We start from the raw sequence: 24315 nt of genomic DNA, 5'->3' as shown, positions 1-24315 counted from the left end.
AACCGGACTCTGCGAAGTGACGTCGGAGGACGTGATTGGTGGGCGGTTCTGGTATATATCCGTCCGGCTCCAATCCCACCTTCTCGCCAGTGGAATTTCATCTCAGCTTCTGCACCTTCAGGGCAGACGAGAACATACAAATAAGTAAGTAGTTTCTCAGTTTCCACCTGATCGTGACTCTTTTCCCGGTACGCACGGCTTCTGTCTGTCGTGTCGGAGCGGTGCTCGTTAAGCAGGGAGCCGCTGTCCTGTGAGCCGTGAGCGTGGTGGTGCGTTCTGGCCTGACTCCGTGGCTTTTCTCCCTGCTCAGCTGTGTGCCTACGTGGACTTAGCCAGCTAGTACAACCAACTGTATTCGAAGCTAGCATTAGCACACTAGCTAAGGCTCCCAGTTCAACTAGTTTTAACGAGCTTAGCGGTGTTGGCTAATTCATATAAAAACGACACCACACCGGTCAGTGAATGTGTTCAGAGTTGCTGGTGTTTTAGTCAGTAAATGGCTGGTATGTTAATACTGTTGGCTGGCTGAGGCACAACCTGAAGTTCTGTCTGGGTCTCGTTGAGCTAACTTCACATTAGCTGAGGGGCTACGTGTCACACGCCGCATTCAAAGTTTTTAGCAAGTTGGCTAACCAGCTAAGGGTTGGAGGGTGTAATCCGCGACTCACTGATCATCCCGGCGAATATCCCACCTTAGATGGGAGGCACATATATTTGCAGAGTCCCCGACAGGAGAGGCTGTGTTAATTTGTCTCGATCTCATTATATTTGTTTTAATGGTTGACCAGTGTTAGCCAAATGACGGCAGCTAGCGTTAACTGTAACGTGTCGTTGGCAGCTGTCAGCTTGTAGTTAACTTGATATCGTGTTAGCTGGCACTCGCACTAACCAGCCTCTTAAGTCCTTAATCTGGGATTGGGGTATAATGTCATAAAGGCTCGAAGGCTGTCAAACTGTAGCTAATGTGAGTTTAACTAGCAAAGGCGAGCCAGGCACTGTGAACTTGTTGGCAGTTCATTAATACAAATTATCTATACTTTATAACATTTGATTTAGCTGCATTACATTGGTGTTAACTAGTAATTATCTAATAGTTGCTGTACCCGTGGTATGTTTTAGTCCTTTGGGGCTCTCTGATGGCATTCAGCTGACTCTCCTATTGTGGTTTTAGGCTACAAATTTGAAGGAAGCATGCCTTCTTTTTATTTCTCAGTTGATTTTTAAAAATATGATAAACACTTTAAATTCTGTATCCTGTGATATTGCATTAATAAACATTTTTACATAGGTCAGGTTCTGCTGGAAGAATGGGCTATTTTGTGTGTTTTTTCTTTTAAATAATATTAAATGTGTTAGTGTGCAGTAATGAAAATGAAAAAAGGAGCTGATATCTCAGAGTGGAAGGCAAATTATTTGACCTCACAGTTCTGCAATTTGACTGTTTCATTTCCAGCAACGGATGCATACTCTGGGTACATCTGAAGAGGTCAAAGCTCCAGGGCAATCTCTACTATAAAGAACACCTTCATTGCTTAATTGAAGCATTTCAATATGTGGCTTCCATATGGGTCATGATGATCCTGTTTCTGGACTCTTTCAGCAGGCTTTATTTAATTGATTGAAGTTGTGCCAAAACACACTTGTAGTTTTCAGTGCTGAAGCAGCTATTTGTCAAATCCACCTCCTAATCAAAAGGCCACTGGTCTTTCAAGGGCAAGTATCATATACAGGTGAGAGATGTTAGTTTTTCTGAGCAAAATCTGTGCTTTTTAAAAAAAAAATTTTTTTTTTATATAAACTGGTTTATTGGCAACAAACAAGGAACAGCGTCATAGTTCGTGCTGTCATTCGTGAGTGTCTTTCACTGTGCATACAGGCTGGTCCTGTACCTGCCTACCTCCCATAGACAGTACAAAGAATGGCATTAGCATCTGGATATACAAAGCGTCACCATCACGAGCATGCTTTAAACCTTCATCATTTCTAATAACCACCTGGGGATGACCGTTGTCGTCGTTGTTTAGAAGTGTGTGGGAAAACGAATCTGTCATCTGTAAACACTTTCCTGGTGACTCCATCACCTCGGTGGCTACTTTCATACTGAATAGAACATGAAGGCTGTTTTGTCAATTTTTGTCTTCCCAAAAGTCAGGATTATCCAGGATATACTCATTGGCCAACAACTTGTCAACCACAAGTCATTGGTCAGATCCATCTCCTGTGCATTACATCTGGTTTCAAGATGGCAAATGCTAAAACAGTCCGCTCAAGGCTTCATAATGGAACTTCACAAGCTAATGGCTGATGTCAGGGTGGTTCTGTACATCTTTTATACTGTCTGTACTGGCTGCCTGTGTCACCTGAGGTGCCCATAGCCTAGCTGGATTCTTACAAAGTTCAAATAAAACAAACAATGCACTAATCACAATGAACTACACAGAAAAATAATCTGAAATAAGCCCAAAGCAAAGAAGCATCGAAAACATTCAAACTATTAATATGTTTTAATTGGTAAACAACAAACTAATAACCAGCATCTATAAATGTAACTTTATCCTGTCTGCATAAAAACTCAAATCCAACATGGAGGGCTACCTGCTGTGGCAGGAATAAGGGTGCAGCTGAACGTAGCTTTGCTTTACATATAATGTCCAGACTACTCTTTTAGACTTGTGGAAATACTCCTGACCCTGTTCCACTTTATAAACTGGACATGCTGGAAAGCTGGAACTTTGAGAAATCATTAAACTTTATTGCTGGGCTCTCTTGTCTTTTGTAATTTCATCCTTATTGTTGGGCACTCCTACCCACTGGGATGCCCTCCTCTGGCGTGTTGCCCCATTGGCTTTGCAGCAACAAGTCTAGGTTTTCCTACATCCTTGACCGCCTTATGCGAGTGTTGCATAAGTGTATTCCTCTTTAGTTTCACCTCATTGTGTGTTTACACAAAGAAATTTCAGATCTTTTTGCCACTGTGGTTCTTCCTTCCTCTTCCTTATGGTTTTTCTATGAGCAGTCAAAGCTCCACATCCCCTGTCACCAGCACATGAATGATCAATTGGATGCATTTACAGGCCTGAAACCATTTATTAGAACCTGTGTTTAAACTCTCGTTGTGCCGGGGATTTGTCCTCAAGTCAAAACATAAGTGTGTCCTTTTGCTAAGACCACTTCTGCTGGTGTTAAATGGGCCAATCTAACACTAGTTGCTTTAGTAATAATGGGAGCAGGTCACATGTTGTCACTTGTGCCAACACTGTTGCACCAATACTGAAAATACTGAACATTTTAGTGCAACTTTTTACAATATTTAGCTTTGAGGAGAGAGAGCCTGCCAGATTGTACACCCCTTACCAAACAACAGTTCATGAATTAATAAAGTGGGTCCTATGGGAGTCTGTCCACACCTCAGTGGAAAATCTGACCATTTCTGAGGGTTGTTGAGCAAGTGAGGAAATTGGTGACATCGAACTAGTGAAATGAATCCAAGTGTTTATGACTTCAGCACAGTCATGTCAATAAGATCATTTAGTATAAACTGTTCCCTGTGTACTTTCAGCCTGTTGCATGAGAGAACGATAGCCTGGTTACCTGGCTTACCCACAGCAGCTTTATCACTTGCCAGCTCAGTCCTTCTTTGTACGACAAGGCAGCGTCCTGATTATGGGAACCAGATGCTTGTTGAGGAGCGTGCGCTCCAGTGGCAGCTATGCTTTACTGCTGCTCAGTAATGCACTTCTTGGCATCTGCTTTATCTGAATGCTTCTTAATTTAAAATTTGGTTTCAGCTATGACTTGGCAGCATTTTTCTTACTGGGCTCATCAGAACCATGACCATAACAAAATGTGTAATTAGGCCTGAGCAATGGCTAAATCTTCTATATCTGTGAAGGCTGACTCCTGATTTTTCTCCTTTTTTTTTCACATTTACCTTGTATTTACCTGTATTACTGTGTAATTCACCATTTATCTGCATTTTAAGTACAGGGCATGATGTAAGGCTTGTACACAGAAGCACTATTGAAGCTTATCTGAGGGTTTTTCTTTTTTTTTTTTTTTTTGTGGACTTAAACTGAGGTTTTTTTTCTGCTCTTTAGGCAAAAGCTGGCAGGCTGACGGGAACTTTCATCTTTACAGGACGGATTATCTGGTAACTGACCATTTAGCTGGTAAGTTTTTACCACTTTTTATATTAGCAATGCAAGCATTAACCTTAAAACAACTCTTTAAATCAAGCTGTGTTTTAACCAGTGACTGGAATTGGATTGGTAAGCTTAAGCATTTACTGTTGCACTGCTCTCATAAGGAATCAGACAGGAGTCACAAAGTGGTTTATGGAAAATAATTCAAGACATTTCAAATTTTAAAAGACTAAAAATGAATATATACGCTGCAACAAGAAGCACTCTGAGAGTGTAAACCTCCAACAAGGCAGCTCACACTCTGGGCAGTATTTATTTTTATTTAGTGTTTTGTATATAAACTACAGGGTTCTAGTCAGAAAAAAATTTCAGCCCGGCACAGGTGTGTGTTTGGGGTGCGGGCTACTTAGCATTAGCTTGCTTACAGTTTGAGATTTTGAGCTCCCTTTTTTCTGTAAAGAAATTCTCAGCCCCAAGGCGACCTCAGCATGGTGCAGCACCAGGGCGATCAACTGCTGGAACCCTGAACTTTATGTAGGAGTAGGTGATGGATAATAGGTATTGATTTGTAAATAACTGGACATGAATAACTTGAGCTTATATAATATTATAATGCAGTATATTTCTAACTAACTCGACAGCTCATTCTTGACACTTTATTTAAAGATAAAACAGTTTGGGGTCAACTTGAAAGAATGGCAGATGTGTAATGTCAAAGTGAGGTCAGAGGTCAAATGTGACATATTTGGATGCAAACTATAATGTGATATTTATATAGCCGTATCATTTCATAAACATTGCCTGTACAAACAAAGGCAAACAAAATTGTATGAAAGTTTGACCTTATTTGACGTTGAAGGAGAGGTTAGAGGTCAAGTGTGACATATTTTTAATCTTTATATGGTACTTTCTACATGTTGAGAATACACACCACACTCCTAGGAATCAAATGACACGTTCCCATTGGTACCTACTCAGCGCAGCTCAACTTGACTTGGCACGGTATGGTTTGTAGGCATTTCCATTAGTACCAGGTACCAGGTACTTTTTTTAGTGCCCACTCAGCCGAGGTTCCAAGTGATCTGAGGCAATCCGAAAATGTGACGTTGAAGAACAACATGCCACTGATTGGCCAGGGAGCGTCGTTAGTAGAGTCATGAGAGCGACTACTTCACCAGAATCAACCGTACCATTTTTAAAACACAGCACACAAACCAACACCGTGGTCGAAGGAGGTGCCGACATTTCTGTCCTTGGTGGGAGATGAGACGAGAAATGAGAACGTTTATCATGAGGTCTGCAAGCTAACTGCTGGTCACTGGTACCTTCGCACAACACAGCAATGTAGACAAAAGCTAACACACTTTTGAGTCGCATACAAATTATGTCACGAGACTTCTGCCCACGTTGCTAGATTGACTCCACCCACTCAATTGTAATGGAAACAAAACCGTGGCGAGTCATACCAGGTCGACCATTGCTGAGTAGGTGCTAATGGAAACATGGCAAGAGTTTCTAAGTTAAGGCTTTTTTGTCAGTTTTGACTAATAAATCATTACATTGACCTTGGTGGTTGTAAGGTAAATTTGAATGGATTCAGGGTTCTAGCCAGCAATTGATCGCCTTGGGACTGAATTTCACCGGCTCACTAATGGAACTATTCGAACACTGCAATTAGGAAGCGGGTGTGCACCCTGCACACTCCGAGAACGGCACCCATCGCCAATACCAGACTGAGATTATCTGGCAAAAAACATGTTACTGAAATGCTTGAATAAACAGAAATGTCTTTTGGATGACTTGAGTCAATCTAAAAATTTATAGTATGCATTTGAGGTTTGTGTGAGTTAATAAAATGGCCTTAACATTTAACCTGGTCTGTTTGATCTCTGGGGTGGCTTCATTTTCTGTTAGCCCCATGGTGTGCTGGTCTGCTGGATAACTGTTTGTTTGTTTGCAGCATAACGCTTCAAAGTTACAGGACAGTGGCTTAAGAGCAAAAGCCTGGACATGAACCATCAGTTGTAACTGTGCCATAAACTTTTTTTTTTTTTTTTTAATTAAAGTTTATGGCACTGCTAATGAGCACTGGGCACAGGAAGTTTATGAACCCTGATGAGGAGGATGCGAGGGCATCCTCAGGTGCACTAAAGCACCTGAAATTTCCTGCAATGCCCAGATTGATGACAGTATTTTTTTATTTATTTATTTATTTTTTTTGTCAAGCCATGCTTGGGAGGTCAAATCCACACTAATGCAATTGATTCCTCTGTGCTTTGGCTGGAATTGAGGTTTCTGTAAAACGCCAGGAAAAACAAGGTGGTGACTTTGGCTCATCAAGTTTCATCATTGATGGTGAAACTGAATTGAGCTTTAGCTGGAACACAGAGTACAGTGACAGAAGAATTATTAATGGAACTCTATCAACACCTTCATGTTTATATAAACATCAGCAAGGCCTTTTTTTATGTCATAGATAAGCGGATTGGCCATGTGGTTTCATTCTTGGAAAGAATTATTGGTTCAAAGACCGTAGACGAGGTTACTGAGTTTTCTGTTGGTGGATTTTTGCTTTAATCCTATCCAGTGTGGACATGCAGAGGGGTCAGTGGGGTAAAATCCTCTTAACCTTGCAGCCTTGTCGCTTGGCTGTATTTCTTAGAATAGCACTGGAGAAGACTGAACAGGATTCCTGTTGAAAGACAAAATGTGCTGTAGCTGCAGCCCTGCCCACACCAGGGCTCTGCTAAGGGTTAAGCTCCCCACTCAGCATACATTAACAAAGTGCTGATGTGTGAATGTGAGTGATTATTCTGTCATACATGGCTTTCTCTGATTAAATGTAGATTAGATAAAGGTGAACATCCCAAAGTCCATCTATGATGAGCCTGTTTAGCACATTAAACCATGCCTGTGACACTTAAACCACTTTAAACATGGGCCTTGCTATCATTACCAGTGAGCCCATTTTAATGTTGCATTGTTTTTTAATGTTTAACTCTTTTAATGTTTTTATTTTAATGTTTTGGCTTTTTGTATTACTGTATCATCATTGTAAGTCGCTTTGGATAAAGGCGTCGGCTAAATGCAATAAAGTAAAGTTAAACTCAATTTCTTAGTAAACAATCTGTTATAGCTGCCACTGGCATTGCTGTCATGCAAATCACACACACAGGGCTAATTAAATGGTTCAATCCAAAAAGTGGTTATAGCATATTGCAGTAAGTCACTGATGATGCACTGAACCAACAGTTTCCACTTCCAATACAATACTAATACCTTAGCTCTGGGTATCTGCTGATAGCAGGGTTATATTAATAAGCTGTATCGTCACTGAGAGGGGGGGGACAGGGAATCCTTCTTATACCTAAGGCAACACCAGCTTTCACTGAAACACTGGTTTCAATAAAATATGGAAAATAACTGCATCAAAGAATTAAAATGTACCACATTGGTATTTATTGATTTTAAAATAATGGGTCCAAAATAAATGCTATGGAAAAATAAAATTCTATTGGCTTCATTCATCTAAATGATTTGCTCTGGTCTCTTTTCAGCTCAGCATGAGTCATAAGGCTGATGCTAGTTTCTCCATTTTCTCCTCATACATTCACGCCCATGGAGCTGTTAGAAGTGCAGTGCAAGAGTTACACTGAACAAACATCCTTGTAATTACTACAGTTATAATGTCTCTCTGATGGAAGATGAGTGAAAGTGAACGAGTGTGAGATGAGCCAAAGTATCAACGGATCACAGCTTTTCAGCCATCTCAGCAAACGTAACCAGTTTGTCGAGTTATAAACAGACAAACCTGCACAGAGAACAGCAGCTGTTGTAGCAGCAATGAAGTGCTGCTCCTGACACATGATGACAAAAATGCAGAACAACCTGGAACTGAAATTAAACTGGCATGTTTGTCAGCAATATCAATTTCAAATGTCAGATCGGTGCATCTTTAATTTTTTTACAAATCAACCAGAAATATGAGGACATCTCAGGAAACGAGCTGTAGAGATTAAATTTAAAGGAGTTATTGTGCTTTTCCTTATTTTCTTGCATACACTGTCCCAGAGGGGGGTGCTTATATTAAACACAATTTTCAAATAATGACATCAGTGTATGGATAAGTAGCTCAGGCTGCAGACTGCTCTAAACACTCTTGTGTGGATGGGCTTCTGTTTATGAGGAGCAGCCAATCAGGAGAAAGTTGGCTTAAAGAAAGTGGAAAGGGGGCTGAAACTGCATGTTTCAGGTGATGAACTGAGGGGCTGCAAAAAAATGTGGTAGATAAAGTGTTGTGAACTGTGACTCATGCAAAGCTACTCTCGAGTCTAAGGAATAAAAACGTGGACGTGGAAATGAGCAGACTGGGTCCCCTTTAAAACTCGTATAATATTTATTTTACTTAACCTCACAAGCTTAGCAACACTCTAACATGAGCTCTTCTTTCAGTGGCACACTCGGACTCTGTGTTAACGTGGGATTTCGACCATGAGCTCAGTCGCTGTACTTACGCAGGAAACCTTCAATGCGCACCGCAGTGGGCTTTTGCCAGAGCAGAGTGGTGGTGAGTGTTTGACCTATAAGACTGCTTGGCCTTAAAATGGATGCGGAGCCATAAGTGTCTCATGGTACGTCTTTCCTACATGTACAGCTGCTGTGGCAGGACCCAGTGCTGGAGAGGATGAGGATGCCCTTCCTACCTACAAGGAAGCCTTCCCACCTCTCCCTGAGAAGGCGGCCCAACCTGATGGGACCCAGGAAACTTCCAGCGCCTGGACATCCAAGATCCGCCCTCTCAAGTCTTCTATTATCACCCAGGTATAACTTATATCACTATAATTGATAAAGAAATGGGTCTATAGTAATAAGTTAAAGCTTTGTTCCCTTGTAGCAACTTTTTCCAGACTTTCCCAAAGCAGTTTAAATATTTGCAAATGAAGTAAATTACTACATTACTAAGGATTTACTACATGCACTGAATAGGTGGAGAGCTGCATAGCAGGAGAAGGCTAAAAAATCCACCTGACAGAAATCCCTGCTGTATGAGTGAGGTGTAATCTTATTATTGAGCCTGTGTTTGTGGAGAAATTTGTGTTTCTTTCTGATGGATTCTTCTCTGCTGGGTTCAGACTACAGGGTAACAGCCCAACCTGAAGGATGCAGACCACAAAAATGTCCACGGGGCGTGGCAGCTGTTTACTGTGTCCTGGGTGACACCAGATGTTGCAGAAAGTCTAACCTTTTAGAAATGTTCCCCCCCTCTCCTTGGTTAATAACTTCCTGAGTGTTCTGCAGCACTGTCGGTAGGAACAGAGTGCTCTGCCACACACAGCACTGAATGTGGCAAAATAAGAGCCTAAAGCACAGACATCCTGTCCTCTTTCTGTGACTTTTTTTTTTTTTTTTTTTGCCTGCTACAGTGATGCTGGAAGCCTCATCAGTCATTTTAGATGCAGTTAAAGAAATAACGACCCATAAATAGCAGGAGATTTGTATGATTCAAACAGTTGTCTGTGGAGATTAGGCTTCTGTAAGCAAGCCAGGAGAAAAGTGGACTCGAGGCATTTACAACAAAAAAAACCCAGGAAGGTCAGATGTTTGTTACTTCTGATATGCTGGCCTCAAGGTCATAGTCTGAAGTTTCAAAGATGGGGATGTTCCTGGTGAATAATAATCCTAATGAAATGTAGGGTTGGGGAAAATGAGCCTGATCCAATGGATGAGATACAACATTATCCACACAAATACTGTGGACATACTTTAAATACTGTGTGGCTTAGCCAGTGTTATAAATACTTAGTTACATAGGGAGCTAACATTAGCAGTGCTAGCACTAGCAGGATTTTTCCCATGCAGGTTAAAGTCGGCCTGCGTGGTTCTGTGGTTGAGTGTTAAATATCTAGCTGTCTGCTGCAGTCAGTGTGGCTGTGCTGATCTAACAGGTGACTGATTAGTTTACATGTTTAACATTGTTGGCGCTGACTCAGCACTGCAGAGTTTAATCGACTAGTTGCGCACATCCCTGCCCTAAAGTAGACTGCTGATTTTAATGGGGCGATTATCCATCTTTTCTTAAATGTGGTTGGACTGTGTTTCAGTAAGAGCAGGAGGAAAAACCTTTTTGTACAAGTTGTTTGGATCTGAGCGCGGTCCGCTCCAGCTGGTGGTGGTGTGTATGTTATACAACACATTTGTTTGCCTTTTTAAACCATGCAGTGTGTATGTACATGTATATATTTGTTTGACTCATTTAGGAAAAGTACACGCTGACCATTTTAGAAAGTCACGCTTTGGTTTTCATGGTTTTTGTGTCCATTTTAATGATTTTGTCAAAGTAATTCTGTTTATCACAGTGATTTTTATTTGCTTTCTTTTTTTTTTTTGCATGAACTAGGTTTTCCATGTTCCTCTAGAGGAGCGAAAGTACAAGGACATCAACCAGTTTGGGGAAGGAGACCAAGCGAAGGTCTGTGTGGACATCATGCATAAGACCGGAGCCCACCTGGAACTCTCCTTGGCAAAAGATCAGGGCCTTTCCATCATGGTTTCTGGAAAGCTGGATGCTGTGATGAAGGCCCGAAAGGAGATTGTGTCCCGACTGCAGACTCAGGTCGAGAGATTTACCTTCGTGGGTTTTCTTAAATGCTAAGTTAAAGACAGCGGGACCAACTTTGCCTTTTAATCCTAACAGGCTTCAGCTAGTGTTGCCATCCCCAAGGAGCACCATCGTTTTGTCATTGGCAAATCCGGGGAGAAGCTTCAGGAGCTGGAGCTCAAGACCGCCACCAAAATCCAGATCCCACGACCTGACGACCCCAGCAACCACATCAAGATCTCTGGTACCAAGGAGGGCCTGGAGAAGGCAAAGCACGAGATCCTGTTGATCTCTGCTGAGCAGGTAACCTGCCACCTCCCACAAACACCCCTTTTTAAGGATTTCTTTTTTTAAAACTCTCCCAAATCTGACACATTACACATTTTCCTCCTTTAGGACAAGCGTGCTGTGGAGAGGGTGAACATTGAAAAAGTGTACCACCCATTCATCACCGGTGCCTACAATAAACTAGTAGGAGAGATGATGCAAGAGACCGGTGCCCGCATCAATGTCCCCCCTCAAAGTGTGAATAAGACTGAGATCGTCATCACTGGGGAAAAGGAGCAGGTGGCCCTTGCTGTGGCTATGATCAAGAAGATTTATGAGGACAAGGTATGCAAATTACTTTCTTGCATAATTTCGTGTCCAGATTACAGCAGGTTGAAGTCTTACACTAAATGGATGGTTCATACCAAAGCCATATTTTCATTCCAGTTGTTACTGCAAATTATCATCTAGATGTTTTATTTATTTATTGGTGCGTTTCTCAGTTGTGGTGACATCAGCTTTAGAGATGCCTGCTTTCCCTTGAATGTAATAAAACTAAATTTTCGCTTGCCTTTTAAAAATAAATGCAAACTAACTCAGCAACAGCATTTGAGAAACTCCACAGTGACGTCTCCCTGAATTACGTGTCTGTCTTGCAGAAGAAGAACACCACCACTATTGCTGTGGAGGTGAAGAAGTCTCAGCACAAATATGTGATTGGCCCCAAGGGAAACACCCTGCAGGAGATTCTGGATAGAACTGGTGTCTCGGTTGAGATCCCACCTTCTGACAGCAGCTCAGAAACTGTCATCCTTCGTGGGGAGCCGGACCGTCTGGGTCAGGCTCTCACTGAAGTTTACGCCAAGGTACGATAGCCTTCTGATGACTGCAGACATTAGAAATAGTTTAAACATATGGAGAGCAGGGAGTAACCAACACGTGTTTCCTTCCACAGGCAAACAGTTACACTGTTTCCTCGGTCTCAGCTCCTTCTTGGCTTCATCGTTTCATTATTGGCAAGAAGGGCCAGAACTTGGCAAAGATTACCCAACAAATGCCCAAGGTCTGTTCAGTTCTCTTAAATAAAGTAGATTCAAAAGGACTCCTGTCCTTCTGCTTTTAATTTCTGTTTTCTGGTGCATTTTGAATGAAGGTGCACATCGAGTTCACTGAGGGAGAAGACAAGATCACCCTGGAGGGTCCTACCAAAGATGTGCAAATGGTGCAAAGTCAGATTGAAGCCATAGTTACAGATTTGGTGAGTGTGTTGATGCTTTATTCATACAGAAATGTGTAATATTGTTTCAGTCACTCAGAGTGGCTGACGGTGAAGTGTAGCAGACAGCTGCTGTAGGCCTGTCAGCCAAAGTGGCCGTGCATGTAGTAATGCAGACTTTGAGCCTTAGTGAGTTTACAGTTGTGTTATAATACCACATATTTATTTATTTGTCTCGTGTTGGTGGATCTAGCTTATGCCACTTTCTCATGATTGCTTTATTGCAGGCCACTAACAGCATATTCAGTATATGCCGATCCTCTTTTAGCACATCATTTCCTGTTGTGTTGCCAAAATAGAACATTGTACATGATTTTGATACACTTTAGCCCAGATGTTTAGGAATGGTTAAGTGAACATCTTCCCAGAATTTTGAGTTTAAGGACAAAATCCATAAACATGAGTGATCAACATTTATAGCTCCACATTTCCTCCAGCATGGTTGTAGAACAGATGAATATTTGCACTATTATTTTTATGTTTTTTTTTTATGTGCTAAAGAGTGAGAGTTTCATTTTTGGTTTTAGGTAAACCGAATGGACTATGCAGAGATTAGTGTGGATCCCAAATTCCACCGTCACCTGATCGGAAAAGGAGGCGTTAACAGTGAGTATCAGAGGTTCAGACGGAGGTGTACTGAATTGCTAGAGCCACAAAAAGGCGCATTCTTTTAAAACATTGTATTTATTATTTTATAGTCAACCGCATCAAGGAGGTGCACAAGGTGACCGTCCGCATCCCCCCTGACAATGAAAAGAGCAACCTGATCCGCATTGAGGGGGACCCCCAGGGTGTGCAGGAAGCCAAGAAGGAGCTGCTAGAGCTTGCGTCACGCATGGTTGGTTAAAGCTTGAGTTCAGAGGCAGGCAAAATTCTGCAAATGAGTTCCTGTTATGTCTCTAAATGCATCGTCTCCTGCAGGAGAACGAGCGTACAAAGGACCTGATCATTGAACAGCGTTTTCACAGAGCCATCATTGGCCAAAAAGGGGAGAAGATAAAGGAAGTGCGGGACAAATTCCCAGAGGTGAGATGGAAACCATTTGTTGTCTGCTTCCACCCTGGAAAAGCACTCCATTAACTCTTAATGTTTGTTCAGGTCATCATCAACTTCCCTGACCCAGCACAGAAAAGTGACATTGTGCAGCTTCGAGGCCCGAGAACTGAGGTGGAAAAATGCTCAAAGTTCATGCAAAAGATGGTGGCTGAAATGGTAACGCTTAATTCGGCTTTATTTGGATTTTAAATGCATTACTGGTGTGCTTGTATTTTTTAGCCGAGTTGATGTGGAGTTAAGTGTTAATCTTAATTGATTCCTTTGGTCAGGTGGAGAACAGCTATTCTGTCTCAGTCCCCATCTTCAAGCAGTTCCACAGAAACATCATTGGAAAAGGAGGGTCAAACATCAAGAAGGTGCTGCACATTTTCAGCTGAATTGTTGTTGAATGAGGCTGGTTATTCGTCTGATTTGACACGTCCTTCATTCTGCTTTGCAGATTAGAGAGGAAACAAACACCAAAATTGATCTTCCTGCTGAGAATAGCAACTCAGAGATGATCGTCATCACTGGGAAGAAGGCAAACTGTGAAGCTGCAAAGAGTCGTATCTTGGCCATTCAAAAGGAGCTGGTAAGGGGGGAGCACTCATTTTAGGATCTCCACTTTTTATTTATTTTTTTGGTGGTCTAAATCTTGCCCAGTTTGATTAATTAAATTCTCGTGTTGTCCAGGCAAACATCACTGAAGTGGATGTGTCCATCCCCTCAAAGCTGCACAACTCCTTGATCGGGTCAAAGGGGCGCTTGGTGCGATCCATCATGGAGGAGTGTGGCGGTGTGCACATCCACTTTCCCACAGAGGGCTCAGGGATCGACAAGGTCACCATCAGAGGCCCCGCAGAGGAGGTGGAGAAAGCGAAGCAGCAGCTGCTTGCCTTGGCAGAGGAGAAGGTTTGTATAGAATGGGGGGGCTGCTTTTGTGCTGCACATGCTGGGTACTTGTTTCAGAGTCCTTCTAGCTGCTCATGTATGGCTAATGTCAGAAATGTGTTTGGTTGACTGAATGATGTCTGCCCCCCCCAGCAAACAAAGAGTCACACCGTTGAGCTGCATGCAAAGCCAGAGTACCACAAATTCCTTATTGGAAAAGGTGGTGGAAACATCCGTAAGGTTCGTGACAGCACCGGCGCCAGAATCATCTTCCCCACCCCAGAGGACAAAGACCAGGAGCTCATCACTGTGGTCGGCACTGAGGAAGCAGTGCGGGAGGCCCAGAAAGAGCTGGAGGAGCTCATCAAGAGTTTGGTAAGATTTCAGATGAGTTCTGTAAGCGGCAGGATGAGAGAAACTAAGGAGTCAGCTGTGTCACGCTGCGTTAATGTTAAACTTGCTGCTTTTGGTTACAGGACAATATTGTCGAGGACAATATGAGCGTTGACCCCAAGTACCATCGCTACTTTGTGGCCCGTCGTGGCCAAGTCCTTAGGGACCTTGCTGATGAATATGGTGGGGTTATGGTGAGCTTCCCTCGTACGGGTTCTCAGAGTGAAAAGGTCACCCTTAAAGGAGCCAAAGAGTGTGTGGAGGCTGCCAAAAAGCGCATGCAGGAGATCGTGGAGGACTTGGTGAGTAAGCTTGTTTTGTAAGGAAAGTCTTTGTTTTCCTTGTTTGGAATGTAACGAGCTCTTCTGCTTTTCTTTTCCAGGATGCTCAAGTGATTATGGAGTGTGTGATTCCTCAGAAGTTCCACCGGTCCATCATGGGCCCTAAAGGCTCACGGATCCAGCAGATCACTCGAGATCACAGCGTTCAGATTAAGTTTCCAGAACGTGAGGACCCACAAGGTAAGAAGACCTGGCAGCGTGTTTCTTACATTAAGGCTGAAACTACAGGAGCTTTTTCATTATCAAAACATGGAGCATTGTTTCAGTCTAATTCTATTATAAAAAACATTGTATTACATGTGAGAAATGTTCTGATAACTGATGGAAAACAACCAAAAATGCAGTTGATTCCCAGCATCTATTTTTTTTTTTTTTTTTCTTCCCTCTCATCAAACTGGTTTTCTTGTAGCTGCACCTCCTGCAGAGGCTCCTATTCAGAACGGAGAAGCTGACGGTGAAGTGAAGGAGCCGGTTGATCCCAACGCACCCAAGAAGTGTGACGTGATTATAATTTCTGGACGCAAAGAGCGGTGCGAGGGCGCCATGGAAGCACTGAAGGTCAGAGTTCACGTTCGAGCTCAGGGAATTAAAAAGCAACTATTAGGAGAACTACAGCTAACTGGTTTCTTCCTTTAGGCCCTGGTTCCCGTCACTATTGAGGTGGAAGTGCCTTTTGAGCTTCATCGCTACATCATTGGACAGAAAGGAAGTGGAATTCGCAAGATGATGGATGAATTTGAGGTGTGTTGCAGAAGTCGGTGTAAATGCTGGAGTCTTGACGTTTGGCTGCGTGTTTGATGGGGCCTCGCTGTCTCCCTGCAGGTTAATATTCAAGTGCCTGCTCCTGAGCAGCAGTCTGATAAAATCGCCATCACCGGCTTGGCCAGTCATCTCAACCGCGCCAAAGAGGGGCTCCTGGAGCGCGTCAAAGAGCTGCAGGCCGAGCAGGAGGATCGGGTTAGTGTCGTGGTTTGTGCTAAGACTGAACTCTAGTTGACGTGGTGTCTTGATGATTCATACTCACATGGAGCACTTATCTTTTAGGATTAACTTGGAGGGCACCCTTATCATAATCCTTAAGTGAACAGAGGGTTTAATAATTAGCCTCATCTTAGGTAAATATCAGGTCGAGCAGACGCAGATTTCATGAAATTCTAACCATCATTTGTCACCTTGTTCTCCAACTCCCTGCAGGCACTCAGGAGCTTCAAGCTGACCATCACTGTGGACCCCAAGTATCACCCCAAAATCATCGGCCGCAAGGGTGCCATTATTACAAACATCCGCACTGAGCATGATGTGAACATCCAGTTCCCAGAGAAGAATGATGAAAACCAGGTAGTGTGTGTGTGTGTGTGTGTGTGTGTGTGTGTGTGTGTGTGTGTGTGTGTGTGTGTGTGTATAAAGTTACACACATTAATTAGAGGCTATAAGTGAACCCTGTGTACTGCATCGGTTCAGCAGGTGGTGCTAATTTACCAGCTCCTTCATCATAACACTGAGGGTGAATCCTGCTGTTTCTCCACAGGATCAGATTACTATTACAGGGTATGAGCACAAAGCCATAGCTGCACGAAATGCCATCCAGTCCATCGTGGATGAGCTGGAAGACATGATCTCTGAGGACATCACCCTGGACAGCAGGGTCCATGCCCGCATCATCGGAGCCCGCGGCAAGGGCATTCGCAAGATCATGGAGGAGTTTAAGGTGAGGATGAGGAAATGTAAAAGTGTAGGCTGCGGCTCTGCACATCTGTGCACAGCTGTCTCTCTGTGAGAGAGAAAGCTGGGATTTCTAACATCCAGCACGAGGAGGCAGGTTGTACCTGCCAGAGCGCTCAGTCAGCTGTGTTCACATATGGAGATGGATGATTCAGCCTACTATGATTGGTGGAATGTCTCATCCCAAATATGGCATTTTCTTTGTTCATGTTACACTGTAACACTCGTGAAACACTGCCACCTAGTGGTGGCATTTTAAGTAAAATGGAGCTCATTCAGAGTACAAATGGCTCCTTTAACTTCTTCACCTTCAGGTTGATCTCAGGTTTCCCCAGAGTGGAGCTGCAGACCCGAACCTCGTGACAGTCACAGGTCGCCCTGAGCTTGTGGATGAAGCCATCGACCATCTCCTCAACCTGGAGGAGGAATATGTAAGCTTCCCCCTCCAGCAGATCATGTAACAAATGCCTGCTATGACCTAAATGGCACTCACACACTTTGTTGTGACTTTTTTTTTTTTTTGGTCAGATGGCAGATGTTGTGGAAAATGAGGCAAAGATGGCTTACATGAGGCCTTCTGGCAGTAGTGCTGCTGCCGTGGATGAACAGCGTGGCCCATCCAAAGGGTTCGTGGTGAGGGAGGCTCCCTGGGCTACTGCCAATGAGAAGGTGAGTGTGTTCCCAGAATTGTGACGATGATATTAGAAGTGGTCACACCCTTTTCTTAATCCTGGTTTTTCTTTTTTCCTACTCTAAGGCTCCTGATATGAGCAGCTCTGAAGATTTCCCGAGCTTTGGAGCTCCAGTGGCAACCAAGGCCTCACCCTGGGGACCAAAGCGCTTTTAAACCGTGCTGCTACAGACGGGCCTGAAAAATAACCGACACAATCTTCCCTGTTGTTGTCCCCCTCCCCCCCCCTCTTGACCTGGACTGACCGCTGACCCTAAAAGTCTTCAGTTCTGAGAATGTCATCCTTCTGTCTACTTATTTCGGTCTAGTGTTGCAGATTCAGTCTAAAAGTGTTTTCAGATACTGTAATTGACTTGTGAGCTCTGTTTCTGCATCAAATACCGTCTGCTTAAAGAAAAGAGGAAAAAAAAGGCCGTTACGTCTACAGTCTGTAAAAGACTGATGTTTAAATGTTGATTAGACCTGACATTTCATTGTGGTTTGAACTGTTATACCAAATTCAGTGGTGGCCAGCCATGAGGTTCTTATATATATATTTTTATTTTTTGAACTGCCCTTATCTTAGTTGCCTTCGCAGGGTGAGGTGACGGGATCGAGTTACTGCTGGTGACCTATCCAGACTTGCAGGACCAGCTGTTTCAGTGTCCCACCTCTCTCCTGAACTATTCATGTAGCTGCGTGAAAACTGTCAGTCATTAGCCCTCAAGCACACTCTAGTGATTGTCCTCCATCACATTGTTCCGTTTGCTTGTATCTGTGCTTCTGTGTATATGGTCGAGTAGTGGCATGTACCTTGTAGCCTTATGAATTGGTAACCTTTACAGAGGGGGCGTGGGAGGGGAGGAAGGGTGGGGAAGGGGGTGGTTTTCAGCCAGTGCAGAATGGCACCTTCTCAAACTGCCAGATGCTTGGAGATCATGCCAGAACTAAACCTCTTACAACACTAGGCCTAGAGCTCCAACGTATCCAACCTCACACTAACTGTTGGACCTTTTTTGACATTCAAAAGTAAATCACTCTACAAAAGAAGATGACTGTGTGTTTGTGATCAAAACAGCAGACCACTGTGTGCCAACTACCTGTCTAGTGACGTCCTGTGTTACTCATCCTCTGTATTGGGTCAGTGTCCAGTCCTTTTGTCTTCCAGTTGCTATGCAGACTGCTCTGTTAAATAGCAATGGCCCTGTTTATTTTTAATCAGCCTTACAACTAGAAAGATACAAACCAGGTAGATGATGAGGTGCATTTATTTTTTTTTAATGGACAGCTGGAAGGTTTGTCTATTGTTCCGTCAAACTCTTGGGACAGTCCCCCCCCTCCCGCCCCAGGTATTAGTTTACTTTTGCTTGAGTGTAGATTTAGCTCGTCAGCTGCTAATTCAGCATCTAGCATCAGCCTACCTTGGTTTCTATCCTCCTAGTACTGAATGAAAGATTATGCAAATACCATTGATGCGAACGGTTATGGATGACACTGGAAAAGAAATTGTCCAAAAAAGTCAATAAAAATTGAAAATCTTTTGCTGTGCATCTTCCTGAGCTTTTCCTAAATTTTCCATGAAGTAGAACTCACTGAAATTGGGACAGTACATCACCCACACACAGTCTGATATTTCCCTCCTCCCTGTGCATGGATCAAGTCCTGGATGCAGAAGGATATCGAATATCAAGATGTTTTTATACATTAGTGTGATTTCCCAAAGGGAGCAGCTGAAGGAAGATGATGACTTTGGGATGTGATGTGTCCAAGTTTGTCTGCTCAGAAAGCTAAACAGTCTTTTTCTCAACCCCCATCAACTTCACAAGTTAATCACTTCCAACACATGATCTACAACTATCACTCAAATTTGTCCATAATTTATTATTTTTTGGACTGGTCGTGTTTGCTACTACTATAAATCTCATAACTGCCCTGGCAAATATACACTATATTGGCAAAAATATTCACTCATCCAGGAGCATTTATGGGAATTTCTGACCATTCTTCCAGAAGCACATCTGTGAGGTCAGACACTGATGTTGGAGAGAAGGCCTGGCTCACAGTCTCTAATCCATCCCAAAGGTGTTCTATCAGGCTGAGGTCAGGACTCTGTGCAGGCCAGTCAAGTTCTTCCACACCAAACTGGTTCATCCATGTCTTTATGGAGCTGCTTTGTGCACTTGTGTGCAGCCATGTTGGAACAAGAAGGGGCCATCCCCAAACTGTTCCACAGAGTTGGAGCATCAAACTGTCCCAAATGTCTTGATCTGCTGAAGCATTAAGAGTTCCTTTGACTGGAACTAAGGGGCCGAGCCCAACTCCTGAAAAACACCCCCACACCATAAACCCCCCCCCCCCCCCCCCACTCCACCAAACTTTACACAATGCAGTCAGACAGGTACCGTTCCCCTGGCAATCACCAAACCCAGACTCCTCCATCTGATTGGCAGATGGAGAAGTGTGATTCATCCCTCCAGAGAACACGTCTCCACTGCTCTAGAGTCCAGTGGCGGCGTGCTTTACACCATCCAACACTTTGCATTGAGCTTGGTGATGGAAGGATTGGATGCAGCTGCCATGGAAACCCATTCATGAAGCTCTCACTGTTCTTGAGCTGATCTGAAGGCCACATGAAGGTTGGAGGTCTGCAGTGATTGATTCTGCAGGAAGTTGGTGACCTCTGTGCACTTTGACCCTCAGCATCCTCTGACCCCACTCTGTGATTTTACGTGGCCTACCACTTCATGCCTGAGCGGCTGTCGTTCCCAATCGCTTCCACTTTGTTATAATCCCACTAACAGCTGATTGTGGAATATTTAGCAGTGACTGGACTTGTTGCACAGGTATCATCCTATCACGGTACCACGCTGGGATGCACTGAGCTCCTGAGAGCGACCCATTCTTTCACTGATGTTGGTAGAAGCAGTCTGCATGCCTAGGTGCTGGTTTATACACCTGTGGAAGAGACTGGAACACCTGGATTCAATGATCTGGATGCTGAGTGAAGACTTTTGGCAGGATCGTGATCTTACAGTATAGTTTTTATGACAGTCTTTCTTTTTGGCTTCAGGGTGGTGCTGGAGGCATTATGGGCTGTTTTTATCTCAGGATACAGCTACAGAAGCAAAGGCTGGCACAACAGTTTTCTATTGCAAGCTGAGGTCATATCTCTCACTTAAATACAGCAGCACACATACTGAATATGTATCACAAAACATCCCAATGTTAAAACTGAGGAAAAAGGAGGAACAAATACCTCTGGAGGTTGAAAAAAGGCGTCTGGACTTCTTTTTGTTTCTTGAAGACGGTTCACCTCTCATCCGAAAGGTTTCTTCAGTTCTCAAACCGAATGCCTCTTTTTCACTGATGCCAGTGTCAGAGCTGAGCCAGTTCTGCCTTCATGTCTCTGAGAGCCTAACATTATATGCCTTTTTAAAATCAAACCTCAGATTTATATGTAAAGACAATCCTGGTCGACAGAATCTGTAGGTGGCATCTCTGAATCTTTGGTGACTTTCTAGATCAAGCCCTCACTAAAAAAATTAGATCTTTAGGTATCAAGAATAAACAAATATATATAATTTATATATATTTTAGGAATCTTAGTCAGACGATAAGCCTGAGTATTGGTAAAGAGGAGCTGTCCCACATGCTCATCTGAACCTTTAAAGTTTACCCAAAATGCACTTTCTGAAGTTTTTTCCAGTGAATTCTCAGATCAAACATCCAGGCTGCTTATTTCTGATCCTCTGATGTCATAGATATTAAAGCAGTTTTGCTGTTGAAACTATGAAATATCCCGTGACACTGATGCTGAACACACACCAGGTTTGTCTTCAGATCGTGGCACTCGGAGTGGGTTTAAATTTGATTTGGTTGCAGTTTCTTTTCTTTTCTTTTTTTTTTTTTAACTGAGCTTAAATGTGTTTTTCAGCCCCAAGAACCGGATGCTGATATCTCCTGTACTTATGGAGTTATGAGGACTCAAAAATGCTGGTAAAATAAAAAGCCTCGGGTAGTTTGAGGGTCTGCGAGTCGAAAAATATTTGAAGGTATTGTAAAGGTATTAATAAAGACAGAGCTGATTCTGAGGGGATCGGGTGGGAAGTGTTTTCCCATTTATTTTTTTTTTTTTTAATGGAATAACCCTCATAAGTGTCTTTGTGCAGATGTGTCAAACAGCGCCCCCTGGGCTGGAACCGCTGATAAAACAGCTGTGCTCAAACAGCAGCGCGAGGGCATTAAGGTGAGTTCATAACCATTAAATATATATATATCAAAAATAATAAGATAGCGACAGTGACAGGTGTGGGCGGAAAGGTCATAATTTACTCGGAATAAGCCTGCTGACATCAGCTTCCTGTCTTTGGGCGACTTTCAGCTGGAAAAATAAAAGAAATTGACCAACACAGCACGAGGGCTGCCAGACGCTGCATGAGCTACATGAGCGTCATTAAAGACCGAGACATCAAATAAAGTGAGTGCTCTTCGTCTCCTCCCTGTCTGTGGTCACCTGCTCACACCTGTGGCTGAGTATGAATTCATATCTGCGTCATTAGCTGCGGTTCAGATGCTTCCACAGGCCTGAATTTCAGAAGGTTGGTCTTCAGTGGGTCTGAGTAACAAGCTGACGGTGATGTCAGGAGACCCTGTTAGTTTTTTAATCTCGCCTGAGAGACGCACCTCAGTCAAAAATAAAATAAAATAAAATAAAATAAAGGCGCTTCACAAGTAAAAATCCAAAGAAAATAGAGTGCCAGTAGAAAAGCGGGATGCATTACAATAGAGTTCAAAACGCTACAGTCTAAATGAATGAAAATAGAATAAATAAAAATTCAAATAAAACCATAATTAAACTTAATGGCTCAAGTTAAAAAAGTGTCTGAGTGGTTCTCTGACTTTCTGGCATGTTTTTCAGATTTGATTTTATTTTATTTTGTTCTATTTTTTTATTAAGAATCATTAAGAATAAAAAAAGAACCAAGTTCAGTTTTACTTAAATACAGGTCAGTGCAGCAGCATCAGCCCTGGTTTCTGGGCCCCAGCTGATTTATATACTGCTTTATATAAGTTGAAATAATCTCTCTCACCATGAAACATTCCCAGTTGCTTACACTGGGTATTAAGTTGCTGTAGGTAGTAAATTTGGTGATGGTGGATTTAAGACCACAATTTAAAATTGTAGTCAATAAGATTACATTTGTAAATCATTTTTAAAGTTGTCATGGTTTTAATGTCACTTCCATTGCAGTCCATACAGACCAGAGACCTGATGGCGTTGTGTATGCTCCGAACGGTTGGCGAGTGGTTCCTGAAGGTTGCAGGCAGTTAAAAGCCTCCTTGTGACTGCTTTCGACGGCACTGCTCAGATAGTAGTCAGTGGGTGTTTGAAGCTCCTTCCATGCGGCCTATTTCACCGAGAGACCGCCAGCATCTTCCAGGAACCCCTGGTGGAAGATCCCGCCCTATTCCAGCTGAGATACAGACGTGTTTTTGTGGTTGCTGTGCTGGTGCAAAGGTGAAGGCTGGTAGTGGAGATATAAGCCCTTTTTGATATTGAATTATTGGCAGTTGGTATGCCATCAGATTATGTATCAAGTTAATTCAGTCCTATAATAACAATGTAACAGTGTACGTCTCACCCAAGGCAACAGCCGAAGCTCCATGTGAAACTGTTGCTAGGATACAGACTAAACATCCAGAGGCACTCTTCATCATTTCAGGAGACTTCAGTCGTGTTTCTCTCTCCTCACACAGTTTGACTGTCCTAGCAGAGAAAATAAAACCCTGGATCTGCTGTTTTATCTGATGTTAGAAGCCATCCTCAACAACTCTGATCAGCCACATTATAACATCTGTACACAGAACATCAGGACAGAAGAGTAAAACAGAGAGACAGAAGCCATCAGGCTTTTCAATTCTCAGCAAATAGCAGATGAGCTGTCAGACGTATGAATTTCCCTCTGGGATCAATAACATTATTATTCTTCTTATTTTCTTCCACTTCCACTGCTGTCACAGGGCGAGAGGCGGGGCTAACACACAGAGACAGACAACTCTTCAGAAATTTAGAATCAGCACTTAACCAAACGTCACGCGTGTGTTTGGACTGTGGCAGGAAGCTGGAGCACCCGGAGGAGAGAACCCGCACTTCAGGCCCAGGAGGTGAGGTCACCGTGCTAATCACCACACTGTGAACCGTAACTGGTAAAAATCATGAACCGCACTGATGTTTTAGACTGAAGTCACAGAGTCTGTTTCAGAGATAACTGCATGTTGGATATTTGTGGCTTTTAAAAAAGTCTGAATGTGGCACATCATTTTTACATGGTCATAATTTTGATTCACTGACATCTTTAAAAGCATTCATTTGTTGAAATGATGGTGAGCGACATGAACGTTGGGTTGAATGGTGTAAATGCCACGGTGAGTGTGGGCTGGCATCGTGAACTTATACAGACTGTCACGTTTCCATCGGATGTGCCGCAAATGAAACGCTTCCTGCTCCCTGAAAAAGGCCGTCCGTAATGGCGGTGGGATATGTTTCCTGTGCCGAGCTCCGTCAGTATCACGAGCTCCAGAGCTCTCCTCCCTTTCATGGATTACATGTGTACATGTTTGTGAACAGGCAGCACGGAGCGGAGATGAGTGTGTTTCCCTCTCCCCGGTCTCCTCTTCAAAGCTGATAGAGTCGCACTCTCAGCACTCATGAAGCGCTCCTGTGTTTGAAAGGAGCAACGTAAAGCTCTCACCAGAGCTCTGAGGCATAATCATGACACAATTAAGATAATTTCCCAACCACTGCTGGTGGCGAGAAAAGCAATTTTTACGCCTTGTAATCGAGTCTGGCTGTCAGATTAAGATAGCAGGTGATTTGAGGGAAATTGTCTTGGCTAACTCTTTGGAGTGGGATCCAGGTGGCCTCAGGTATCTCTTTGCCCATTGAGGTTGCCTAGAAGGAAATGCAGTTTTGATTTTGA

The 24315-nt window shown here is 43.1% G+C and overlaps 1 protein-coding gene across 1 annotated transcript; it reads left to right on the top strand.

Moving 5' to 3' along the window:
- The first annotated feature begins 55 nt into the window (after positions 1–55).
- On the top strand, positions 56–18886 carry hdlbpa (high density lipoprotein binding protein a). Its single transcript, XM_030726865.1, has 28 exons — positions 56–144; positions 4098–4169; positions 8595–8709; positions 8797–8963; positions 10540–10755; positions 10837–11043; positions 11137–11352; positions 11667–11873; positions 11963–12070; positions 12161–12265; positions 12811–12889; positions 12982–13121; positions 13205–13309; positions 13382–13495; positions 13609–13695; positions 13779–13910; positions 14012–14230; positions 14363–14584; positions 14686–14904; positions 14985–15123; positions 15353–15501; positions 15580–15684; positions 15766–15900; positions 16138–16281; positions 16472–16651; positions 16980–17096; positions 17194–17334; positions 17423–18886. Exons 3-28 carry the CDS (start codon positions 8634–8636, stop codon positions 17510–17512), a joined length of 3819 nt encoding a protein of 1272 aa, XP_030582725.1. The 5' UTR covers positions 56–144; positions 4098–4169; positions 8595–8633; the 3' UTR covers positions 17513–18886.
- Positions 18887–24315: the final 5429 nt, after the last annotated feature.

This window comes from Archocentrus centrarchus, chromosome 4 (assembly GCF_007364275.1).
Source record: "Archocentrus centrarchus isolate MPI-CPG fArcCen1 chromosome 4, fArcCen1, whole genome shotgun sequence".
Classification (NCBI taxonomy): Eukaryota; Metazoa; Chordata; class Actinopteri; order Cichliformes; family Cichlidae; genus Archocentrus; species Archocentrus centrarchus.
Note: the sequence above shows the minus strand (reverse complement) of the source record. Positions and strands in the feature narration are given on the sequence as shown.

What these genes read in the sequence shown, in the direction of transcription:
- hdlbpa (XM_030726865.1), top strand. Translation starts at nt 8,634, where the DNA reads ATGAGCTCAGTCGCTGTACTTACGCAGGAAACCTTCAATGCGCACCGC. An exon ending in TCACTGAAGTTTACGCCAAG is followed by an intron (nt 11,874 to 11,962) that starts GTACGATAGCCT and finishes TTCCTTCCACAG; the next exon opens with GCAAACAGTTACACTGTTTC. An exon ending in AGGAGATCGTGGAGGACTTG is followed by an intron (nt 14,905 to 14,984) that starts GTGAGTAAGCTT and finishes TTTCTTTTCCAG; the next exon opens with GATGCTCAAGTGATTATGGA.